The sequence below is a fragment of the Amborella trichopoda genome, chromosome 13, assembly GCF_054954075.1.
Source record: "Amborella trichopoda isolate Santa Cruz 75 chromosome 13, AtrichopodaSantaCruz75HAP2 v2.0, whole genome shotgun sequence".
Taxonomy (NCBI): Eukaryota; Viridiplantae; Streptophyta; class Magnoliopsida; order Amborellales; family Amborellaceae; genus Amborella; species Amborella trichopoda.
In genome coordinates this window covers 5,943,660-5,955,557 of record NC_142348.1, presented here as the reverse complement: position 1 = coordinate 5,955,557, position 11,898 = coordinate 5,943,660, and the positions used below count along the sequence as shown (strand labels likewise).

Sequence of the window (11,898 nt, the reverse complement as noted above, 5' to 3'; positions counted from 1 at the left end):
GATCATCATTAAAACTGACACGGATATCTAAAAAAATTATCACATGGGTGTGAGATTTGACTTTTCTATATATCTGTGCTAAATTTAATTGATGATCCTTTGAGATCCTATATATATATATATATATATATATATATATATATATATATATATATATATATATATATATATATATATAGGTGGGAAAAAATCATTTCTCTTAAAATATATATTTATTGCCAAGCTTGCGTTTCTATAATATTATAGAAACCGTGTCTTTAAATGAATGCAATCATTCAAACAATTAGGTATTATTGTGTGGGATCAATTAATATACAATTTGCTAATAATGGGTGGTTAAGAGCTTAACGCTACGTAACAGTTGTTTAACGCACTGTAGTAGTATTTTAGAGAGTTACGTATGCATAAAAAAAGAGGGGTTACACGCATCTCAACATTAATGAACGGTTGAATAGGTATTGGAAAAAGTAATTAATCAGGGTGGAAAGTCCTAAAATTATAGAGGTAAATATGTTACATTTTGAAAGGAAAAATTTATCACCAAGACGTAATTACAAAATAAAACATATTAACATTTGAAAAAGTATAGGATGAGACCATTTAACTTTGATATAAGGTGGTCATATTAATCTTGACCATTGAATGTGAAATTGGGTGGATGTAATTATTCCATTGACAAAGTTCAAACTTCAAAAGAAATGTTTTCGAACTTCGTAACATATCCAAGCTATCAAATTTCACATCAAATGGTTATAAGGACTAGTGACCATGTTGTATCAAAGGTAAATGGTCTCATTATATATAATGTATTAACATTTTATTTATTTTAATAATGGGGCTTGGGTTAAGAGAGTAGTAATTGAGTTTTCATAGCACTACGCCTCAAGTTCCATTCCTATGTAACCTTTGTCAGAAAAACAAGAACAAAACATTTTATCTATTTCTTCTCATTTTATTTCAAAAACTCAATCCAAAATATGCAAGGTCACCTTTAGAATACTTGAAAATGCGAATATTAATATTAAAGGGTTTATAAGTTAGGTATATTTTGATAAATTTTCTTGTTTTATATAGTAGAATGGTCATCCGAACTACCGTTTCATCAATCCGGACTGATTTTTGGCCGGTTCACTATATGTTTTTTTTTGCCAGTTTACTATTTTATCCGCATAGTAAAATACTATCCCAATCATTGATTCACCGATCTAGATCAAGTTTTGGCCAATTCACTACTTTTTTAGCCCATTCACCATTTTTCTACACAATAAAACATCAATCCAGACCTCCGATTCACCAGTCCATAGCAATTTTTGGGATATCCAATCCGAGTTACCCATCCATTTTTTAAAAAATTACCATTTATAAACCATTACATATGATATTTTGATAGCTTGTGTTGAAAGAAAAATTCTTTTGAACTTTAAGCTTAGTTAATGGAATAAAAAAGTAGCCATATAATTTACATCCAACAATCAATATTAATTGTGGTTACCATATACACAAAGGAAAGAGTCTCCTTATACACTTATCCTTCTCATAAAGCCTAATGCTTATTTTCACCTTTTTTTTTATCAATTTTTAATATTTTATTATTTTTAACTATTCCAACTCCTTATCATATATTTTTTGTGAATTTTAGAATTAAATTAGATGTAATAAAATATTAAATAATTCATCTTTTAGGCGTATTTTGATGAATTTTTTAGAAAACGAAATGTCGAAATTACCCCTTTTGTCAGATTAATGCCAAACCGAAATAAAACGTTAAAAACCTGAAGGGCAGAAATTGACCCGGCCAACCAATAACAAAGCTACACGTGGAAAGGCGTAAAAAAATATTCGCAGTAAAAAAGAATTATTACAAATAATAAATACCCCTTTTATGACGAGTTAACTGATTTTTTTCAACATTTTCGTTGAAGTTTCTCCTTCAGCTGATGCTCACTGGTTTAGGTATGGCCATTTTATTTATTTATTTTCTCTAATACCATTTCGTCTTGTTTTTATGAAATATTCATTATTGGACTGTTCAAAAATTCTTGTTTTAATGGTGTTCTTATCTCTAGTGTGTGGCCCTTGTTTGGTTGCATTTGATCGTTTCTAGGTTTTCTGTAAGGGTTTTGTGCATGTCATGTTTCACTGCGATTTAGGGTTAGTTTCATGGTCCAATTCGAGTTTGTGTGGTGAGTTTCGTATGGTGTTCGTGCGCTTTAGGGATAAATTGTCTTACTTATTTGTGGGAAAAAATGGTGCATGAAGTGTTGATCTGTGCATATAAAGCAGATTTTTTAGGGATTTGTAGTTCTAATAGTGAGAATTAAGAGGTGAATTGAGATGGTGATTGGTGTTAGGGTTAGGTGATGATGATACATGATTAGAGTGATGCAAAGTTCTGGTTCTCTGTTTACGTGATCTTAGACACTTTAGCATGCTCAAACAGTTCTAGTTTAAGACCTTCCTTTCTTTGGGTATTTTTAATGATTTATTGGGCTTAGTGATAGAGGGAATCAGGGTTGATTTTGGGCTACAACAGCTTAGTGAGAGACTTCTTCCTGCGAAATGCTTATCTCTGATAAAGTGTGTAATGTGATTTCTGAGATTTCGGTATAGCAATGCCCTACAACAGTAGAAATTAGTGAAACTACTAAGTGTATTCAAGACCTATGAAAAGGTGCATGAGCATGCTAACTGGAAAGTGCATGTCAAATTAAAACACTTACGAACCAATAAGAGGTTTTCTTAAGAAAAAGAGGAGCTTGCAAGGATACTGGGGGCAATTCAAAGTTCCGTTTGTTGATAATTCCATGGGAATTGGGGATTGGGCACTAGGTGTTTGGAACTTTGGCTTTGCTACCTATTGGTGAAGCAGTTTCCTGGTACTCTTAGGCTGGTTCGGTTCTTGCACACACTCACACACACTGAGGTGAAGCTCGTACAAACAAGCAAGCATAATTTAAGTTTCTTGACCCAGGCCATCGAATTAGAGGGCCAATAGTGTGTTTGATTCTGGTTATTAAAGCAACTGAAGAGTGGCATTGTGGAGCTTAAAAATGTTGGATAACTTGAGTTGCTTTCAAGCATCTGAATATAGCATGTGCGCTTGGGAATGTGTGCTCCTAATAGAGCAGTCACATTCAGCACATGAGCCCCTCATATTACTGCCATAAAGCCTTAGATTGTTTTATTGGGCTCTAATCCTTCCTTTGTTGCCCTAAAACCTTAGCTTTGATTGTAAATGCCAATTTTGGGTCCCTTAAGTGTGAGTGGAAACATTAAGGATCGGTTAAAGGAGCTTTGTGAAACTTCTTTGTTTTGATTGACAGCCTTGTGACGCTTTCTTTGGATATCTGGGTTGGATTGACCCTTTTGCTGCTGAAGCTTGCACTTTATTGTCTGGTCTAAGGGCCATGAAATCCTTTTACTAGCTCTCTAGTCATGGACTGTGTTAGGTGAGCTCCTCTAATGTTTTCTATTCCCTAGAAGATATGGAAATATTTTAGAGGAGGGTTTCAAGATGTTCTGAATGATAGATGTCTCTATTCCTTTTATCTTTTGTGTGGCGAATGTGGAAGTGAAAAGTTAGTTTGATCCAGTGTTCTTGGTTGTTCATTGTTGTGTGGGGTCTCCCGCAATTTGGTCCTACTTTTTCATTTATTTGTGAACAGTTGTTTGCAACATTCTTGCTATTTGATGCATACTCTATCTAGCTATGATTGAGAAAGACACTATAGAGGAAGCAAATATCCAATCTATCGAAAAACATATTTATGGGGTTGGTGCTTTTCTTGGTACATCAAAGTTGAGCTCATTTTTCCTTCCCCCTTGATCTACCTAAGTTCCTACGCGCCTATCTTTGTTGTCCATAGACACACTGAATCCTTATATGTAGTGTCAAATGGATATCATTAGTCATCACTTGGACATTCATTTGAATGTTTTGAAAGGGCCCCACTACAATTTTATCTTTAGGGGCCACAATACATGAGCTGAAATAAATAATCAATATGAGATTTTGTATTAGAAGTCTTTGTATTTTTACAGGTTGCATGCTGCATATAAAATACTTGGCATATATCTGTGTTCTGGAGGTAGCACTTTTCTTCGATAGTGAACTACGCCAAAAGTAGTTTTAACATTATTGTGGGGCAATCTACAATTTCCTCTGAACGTGTGCCAATCCATCTGATTTATAATTTGGATGCAGTGTATGAGATCAGATAGTGGTTCAAATGAGCTTTACTTACAGAAATTTGATTGTTTAAGTGAATCAAGAATGATTGTAATTTGTGTTTTTCCCCTGAACGTCATCCACAGATGGCTACTAATTGGTTCTTACTTTTATTAGCACATCAAGAGTGGAACTCATACAGTTTATCCCCCCCTCCAAAAAAAAGGAGATGAAGTGTCTTGGCATATTTATTCCATGCCAATTTGAGAACAAAGGAGATTTTTGAGAAACTTAGCATTTTTATGTTGGTCCTAACTCTCAAAATTGTGGGAGGTTAGATATTATTCTGGAAAGTTATCATTATTAAGTTTTTTCTTATAAGCTATTTGTTCTATACTTCATTTACTTCCAAACAGGTTGCTATCTTAGTCTAACAATGGCTTTTGTCCCATGCTAGGTGCCTACAAAACCAGGAAAGGAGCTTGAGTCATTTGCCTGGGAATTCACTCAAAATGAGGGGTTATCATATTGGATTTGTATAGAAAGTGTGATGATTATCCATGCTCCAGAATGAATTTTCACATGCAGAATTCTTCTCGAAGGGAGGGAAGACACGCACAGTTTGCTGGATGTCTTTGTTTTGCTTCATGATAATCTTATCAGATGTGACCTATATCTTACTAAAAAAAGTTACATGTAACCTTTATATTTCGTTTCAATTTAGAGGTTTTTCATACTTTGATACACAAAGTGAAGTGATTTAATCCACCAAATTCTTATGATGGATGACTTTCTTGATCAATTCTTGTCATCTTCATCATGGTCAGACTTGAGTTCAACAACTAGATCATCCTGGAATGGTGCTGCAGGCCAGACAAATGGCCTACTTGCTGACCCTGTGGGCTTGTATGTAGATGGCCCAAAAAACCCAACCACAACAGTGGTTAACCCAAGCCTTATAATTGAGAATCTAGGCAATCAAAGACATGCTCATGAAGGTACTACTGAAAATCCAAACTATGGTCTCAATAAGGGGCTGTTTCCCGTGCAAAACCAACCAACTAGAGAAGCTCAAGATCTTGGTTCAGCTCAATCTGAACACAATAAAGAGGCTTCTGACAGAACTTTTCCTTTGCAGCAGGCTCTTGAGAGTAATGCAACAAGTGGGTCCTTAGGCCACCAACTCAATGCATCTGGGTCGGTTACTCCAACTTGTAGTTCAGCCCAATATCTTCCTGGAGTCGGAGGTTCAAATGGAGTTGTTGGTGGGTTGATTGAACATGGTTCAGGTGGAACTAAGGGGAATGAGACTGTTGGGTTTCAACAGTCCATTGGAGATTCACTTCCCATAAATTCAGCTGGCGCACTTTTGCGCCCATCATATGGTGGTGTTCCTCTGGCTCCAATTATGGGGCAGGGGAAACTGGAAGGATTTGGATTGCGCAATGATTATATGGAAGGTGATGCCAATCTTTTGGGTAAGGGATATCTGGGGGTTGATAAACTGCCACTTCTGGAGAACATACCTGCTACGTCTGTAAATGTATGGCCCTGATAAGACCACACTTGGAAGTTGCTTTTGGAAAATGCCTATTATTCAATGGAACACCGGAAAACATAGTCCATTTTCATCACTGTCCAATGAACTGATGTACAAATGGGGAGTGTGTGGACTGACCAGAACAGAACATGGCTCAAATGCTGGGTCTCGACTCTCTCTCCATCACTGTCTTACATTTCATCACATGGTTATGATCAATGGACTATGATTCTCCATAATCTCTTTGGCTAAAGTATATTTTCCTTTCCTTTTTGTTGTATCTGCTACATTTAGAGCACCTAACTATATCTGACATTCGCAACATCAACGTGATGCAGGAGCAAGATGAACCTTGCAACTCTCATTTGCCTTCTTTTGCCACTGGACCACAAATAATATCACCTAGAACTGGTGGGTTGCCAACTCATCAGCAGGTATGAATCAGCTACTTCATACATTCCTTATCAAGTAAGAAACTGTTTTTGGGGAAACACATATTATAGCCTAATGGACTATTGAAATCATAGTCGATTTGGGTTATCACATTCGAATGAAATGTCCCAAATTAGTGGGTGAAGGTGATGGCCCCAATAGACTATGCTTTTCCCTGGTGAATTGGTCGTGGCCCCACGCCCTACAGTCCTCCGGCGGGCCCGGACCTGGCCTCTGTGGGTCCGGTGGAGACGGCAGGGAGCGGGGTCGTGACAGAATTTGATTATAGCAATTTTCTGTGACTCACATGAGTCAAATCAGACTCGGTTGAGTTACTTGGACTTGCCCTGTGAGTGTGACCGAGTAAGGTGTACACCCTTATGTTATATTATCCATAATATTATGTTCAGTTTAATTCGAATAACTTCTAATGTCTTCTTGGCTACTGTTTACGGTTTATGGGCCTCATGTTTTCGAACCCCGTCAAACTCCACCATACCACCCTATCTTTTAAAATAAACACCACCACACCACCCTATCCTTTTAAATGCATGTCTTTTTTTCTATATATATATTTTTTAAGGGGTTCAAAAAAGTTGTCATGGGGTAGTTCATTCCTCAAACCTCTGGTAAAGAGCCCACAACATCTAACCAAAGTTCCATTTGGTTATATATAATAACGTTATATATATGTATAAAAAAAAGTATGCCACATATATATATATATACAATATATAATGTATTTTTTGTTTTTATTTTTATTTTTATTTTATATAAAGTACTTTTTTGTTTTTCTTTTTATTTATTTATTGTTGAATGAGGGCTGAACTCAGGCGAGTTAATCAGACTCACCCGAGTAACTCGCCTTGGCCAATGGGAAGTACCCTGGCAAGTCGAGTCCTAGTACCTTGGATTATTGTTGTCTGGTGCCTTTCTATTCTTGGTCCTCTATGGACAGTTGCTGAAATCTAATGATCCAAATTCTCGGAAGCATGGTGGAAACCAATCCATTTCTCAGTTACATCCGGTGGCTGCTACTGGGGGTGGCTGTAATGGAGGTGTTAGGCCACGTGTTAGAGCACGTCGAGGCCAGGCCACTGATCCACACAGTATTGCCGAGCGGGTTAGTATTTCATTGTTATAGTTTATGAGGAAAATCACTTGGTATAATATGGATGTTCATTATCTAGTGCAATTCATTTATAAAACAGTAGTCAAGTGAAACTGTTTTTCCCTCAAATATGGTATAGATTTGCCAGTTGATGGATGTATGGTGTCGGAGAGTTGGGCCCACCAAAGAAATGACCTGACCCAAGTGGTAGGTCCCACTTTTCTCTCCAATGCTGTTCATCCACATGGTGTTGGACTGGTCTTAATAGTGGTTAAGCCACCTGGTTCTACCAGATAATTTATCCCAAAAAAAAAAAGGAACTTCCAAGTATTGCTGTGTAATAATCTATGAAGCATAAAAGTTGGTTGTTGAATTCAGAGGGACAGAAGTAGAAAAAAATTGATGTCGCCATTTCTGTCTGGGTTTGTTTCTAGAACCTGCTTTTTGATTTCTGGCATTTTGATATTCCTTTGATTATTTCTCGAATAATTGCAGCTTCGGAGAGAAAAAATTGCTGAAAGGATGAAGAATTTGCAAGAGCTTGTTCCAAACTCCAATAAGGTACTTGCTCTTGTCTGTGATTTGTAAGAGTGAACCATCAGTCGTTAGTTCCTGGAACCTCTTGGGTTTGGCTAGACAATTGGAAATATGACAGAGTAAATGCACGTAGTTAAGATTGCATGCTAATAACTCACATTCTACTAAAAAGAAATGCCCATGGAAATTGCCAAGTATCATTTATGAAACCTCTCAAAGGGAAGAAGGATTCATTCTACCTACCATAAAGTTAGTCATGTAGAGAGATTCTACTTACCATAATTCATTTTACTTGAGATGTGAAAATGAATGTCATTGACTGAATAATCACTTTAGGAGAACAATATCATATACCTTATTAAGAGAAATATCTTTAAATGCCATTGGATTGAAAGCAACGTGGATGTATTGTCATTGCTTGCACAGAGTAAGTGGGGCAGGAGAAGTGAGCCCATGAATCTAAATTCTTTCTTCATGTGAAACTAAACTTTCCAATTTCTTTGTGCAGACAGATAAGGCATCAATGCTTGATGAGATTATTGATTATGTGAAATTCCTTCAATTGCAAGTCAAGGTGGTGACTCTCTCTCTCTCTCTCTCTCTCTCTCTCTCTCTCTCTCTCTCAATATTTTTGTTTCTTCCCAACTTTTGGTGGCCTAGATTTGACTTCTCTTTTTTTTTGTGTGTTTTTTGCTCATGCAGGTTTTAAGCATGAGCAGGCTTGGTGCAGCTGGAGCTGTTGTTCCCCTTATAACAGAAACTGAGGTGCGCATTTGGTTTCCATGCAGAGAGAGAGAGGGAGAGCAGGCATACTGGTTCTTGCCATGGTTAATAGGTTCGAGTGGTCTCCTTGTCTGTCACAGGAGAGAGAGAGAGAAAGAGCTCACATCTTGTATGTCTTGTATGTTTGACAGGGCTCGAGCAATCTCTTGTTGTCGACATCAGCTGGGCAGGCCCCAGATCTCTCCGAGTCTCAGGATAACATCGCATTTGAGCAAGAAGTCATGAAGCTCATGGAGTGCAACATGACCTCAGCCATGCAATATTTGCAGAACAAAGGCCTCTGTCTAATGCCTATTGCTTTGGCTTCTGCCATCTCAAACTCAGGTAAACAGTCACCTGAAAACAAATATTCCATGGCTGGAATCCAGCCGCTCTCTCCTGGAAGTGATAATCTGATAGTTGAGAACATACTAGAGAGAGAAAGGAAGGAGCTTCCAAATGGGGCTGTGATCAAGCAACAAGAGAAGCAGAAGCCTCTTCAGCGTATATAACCAACCCAGATGTGATAGTTTCTATTTATTGTTTCCTCTTTAGATTTGTCTTCTGTAGAGAGAGAGAGAGAGAGAGAGAGAGAGCTTTTGAGTCGTCGTATGCAGAGAGATGGTCATAGGCTGTGATCAAGCAAGAGGAAATTTGATGCTTCTTCATGGTGCATAACCAACCCAAAGCTGTTGAAGTGTCTATTTATTGTTTCTCTATTTATGTGCCTTGTGTAGAGAGAGAGGTTGAGTCTTGGTAGGAACACAGATGGGTCATGCTTTGAGTTAATCAAGTTGTTTAGAGTTTTGAGTTTATTATGTCGAGAAGGTATTTATGGGTGTATTTGATTCCTTTAAAGTAAATTATAAATAAATGAGAATTGTACCCAAAAACTGAGAAGGTGCAAGTACCGGAAGTATTTGAAAATTAGAAGAAATTATGGTGATTTTGGATAATGTTTCTTGGAAACTTTACTCTACGTCCCCACCCCTATATATTTTACCTGTCTTTTGGATTTGAGCTTTTCGATTTGAATGGACGGATGAGAAAGCCCCAATTGTCATTTCATATCATGCCTAATAAACACTATTTTATTTTTAGCTCTTTCTAAAACTGACATTGAGCACCAAATTTGGGCACACGAAATTGTAGCATGGGAGTATGTGCTGTGGATTATAGTTATCAAGATCGGATATGTCAAATGCTGATTGGTGCCTTGTCCTATCTAGTTTGAAATAAAAAACAGATTTGGTTGTGCTTAGAACCAATGATAAGTTTTGATTAGTCGGATCGATTGGTTTTGATTGGCAAGCTAATCTTAATGATATAAAAAATATATTTATATTTTAAATTATTATTTTTTAAAAAAAGTTATTTTTAAAATCTAACTCAACTGTTTCAATTGGCACTCTCCACTTTTAGTGCACAAGAACCGTCGCCAATTTGTTCACCAGACCGGTTATATTAAAAGGATTTTATGGTGAGAATTTTTTTTCTTTTTTTTTTTTACAAAGAGTTATACAATCATTTTTAGCTATTGAATGTGGAATCTAATAGATTGAAGTGTGTTATGATATTAGAGAAATTTTACCTTGGACTTTTAGCCCAGTCAATGATATATCCCTAACTATTTGATTTATATCTAATGGTTAATAATAATTATGATAATCTTATATAAAAAGCAAGTGGTATGTTTTTTATACTAAAACTTTGAGTCAACACGAGCCTTCCTAATTGAGAGAAAAAGTAATCTGACAAACAAGAAAAGCTATTTTGAATATGTTAGATTCAACTTCTTGGAAATAGTTTATGTGGAGTTGAGGCTCTAAACAGTAAAATTAGAGCGTATATCTAAAATTTCATTAGAAGTGGTTGTTTTGATGCCCAAATATCATCAAATTGATTATGTCAATATCAAGATGTATGAACATGAGAAAAAAAATAGATTTTAAGTTTTGGAAATAACATATCTTGTAATGCATTTTTGGATCGTTAATTTTCAAAATTTTCAAGTTTTCATAGATCTGCACGATCTATGCTATTTTTGAAGCTTTAAATTTTATAATTAGAGATGAAAATATAATTTAATGCAATGACAAAGATTTTCCAGTATTGAAACCACACTTCTCGACACCATTTGAGGGTGAGCTCTATTTTGATTGTTTAGAGCGTCGGTTCTATACGAACCGCACCCTAGTTTTAATGATGGGTTTGAATCTTGAAAGATATAGCTGTGGGAGCTGTCTTCCAATTTTGTATTTTTTTTTTTGGTGATGCTAAATACCATTACCATAAAAAAATGTGGTGTAGTCCCGGTTATTAAATGGGGAAGTGCTACAAAATTAGGAAGTGATAGTTTACACAATTGTCGCTTCCAAATATCAAACTTGTCCTTTAAGAATCAATTCGCATATTACAAAGAAACTTTGCAACATGTAATGAATTCTTATGCAACATTACTCTTGTCTATTGGGTTTCAAATTAGGTGGTTGTAAAAGTGTCATTGGAAATGCTCAAAGTTCAAAAAAAAAATGGACTTCTAGCCCAAGCAATACAATTTGACATCTAATAAATATGAGTTATTGTGACATCCTTGTAATAAAGATAAATGGTCTTATTTTATACAATCTCAATTTTTACAGAGATAAGATGGCAAGTCATAACAAAAAAAAATAATCAATAATTCAAACAATCGATAAGGTGAAAAGAAAAAATGTTAAGCATACTTCTTTTTAACGTAGAGCGAGTCTTCCCTTACAATTGAGGGTTTATTCGAAAATAAAATTACTGAAAAGTGCTACTTCCTTTTCTCTTTGAATTCAACAAATGAAAGAGAGATTATCTTTGTTTTATTTGTTAAGGCAGTTACATTTAATATATCATTATATTCAACAAAATTTAAATGTTAATATACTTTTGTTTAGTACATGAAGCCTTTTTTTTTTAGTAAAGATGTATTTGGCCATGAAGAGAGATGTAAAGTAATTTATATGGGATGTGACGTCACCTACATTAAGCATTAAATGCTATTAAGTTGTTCTATGTGGATGATGTCACACCATTTTAATGACTAAAAATATTTTTATTAAATAAATGCTCAATGTATAAAAAATATATACAAGTGTCTAAAATTTATTGAGTAAAATGATAAATTACTTATAGTACGAGCACCCCAACATAAACTTTATTTATAAATCAATGAGAGAGATGGATAATATATTTATAAATAAGAAAAAATTTATATAAGGTGCCAACTTTATATTGTAGAAGTAAAGTACACCTCAAAAACCTATCGAAAGATGTTATTTCGTCACTCAATTGAACATCTTGACCTTGTTATGTATATAT

At 35.5% G+C, this 11,898-nt stretch overlaps 1 protein-coding gene across 9 annotated transcripts; it reads left to right on the top strand.

Annotated features, from left to right (window-relative positions):
• The first annotated feature begins 1,896 nt into the window (after window positions 1–1,896).
• LOC18424008 (uncharacterized) lies at window positions 1,897–9,443 on the top strand. Of its 9 annotated transcripts, none has more exons than XM_088856519.1 (9): window positions 1,897–1,953; window positions 4,346–4,501; window positions 4,626–5,711; window positions 6,047–6,142; window positions 7,132–7,263; window positions 7,747–7,812; window positions 8,297–8,362; window positions 8,491–8,553; window positions 8,703–9,443. In XM_088856519.1, the coding sequence occupies exons 3-9, from the start codon at window positions 4,947–4,949 to the stop codon at window positions 9,060–9,062; spliced, it is 1,548 nt and encodes a 515-aa protein (XP_088712645.1). In that variant the 5' UTR covers window positions 1,897–1,953; window positions 4,346–4,501; window positions 4,626–4,946; the 3' UTR covers window positions 9,063–9,443. The 9 variants fall into 9 exon arrangements, with proteins under 9 accessions (XP_088712645.1, XP_088712644.1, XP_088712647.1 ...); XM_088856518.1 differs by having other exon boundaries at window positions 7,099–7,263; XM_088856521.1 differs by having other exon boundaries at window positions 1,897–3,449.
• Window positions 9,444–11,898: the final 2,455 nt, after the last annotated feature.

Coding starts and splice junctions, on each gene's coding strand:
- LOC18424008 (XM_020676308.2), top strand. CDS start 4,947: ATGATGGATGACTTTCTTGATCAATTCTTGTCATCTTCATCATGGTCA. Junction 5,712..6,046: donor TACCTGCTACGTCTGTAAAT/GTATGGCCCTGA, acceptor AACGTGATGCAG/GAGCAAGATGAACCTTGCAA. Junction 7,264..7,746: donor CACACAGTATTGCCGAGCGG/GTTAGTATTTCA, acceptor GAATAATTGCAG/CTTCGGAGAGAAAAAATTGC.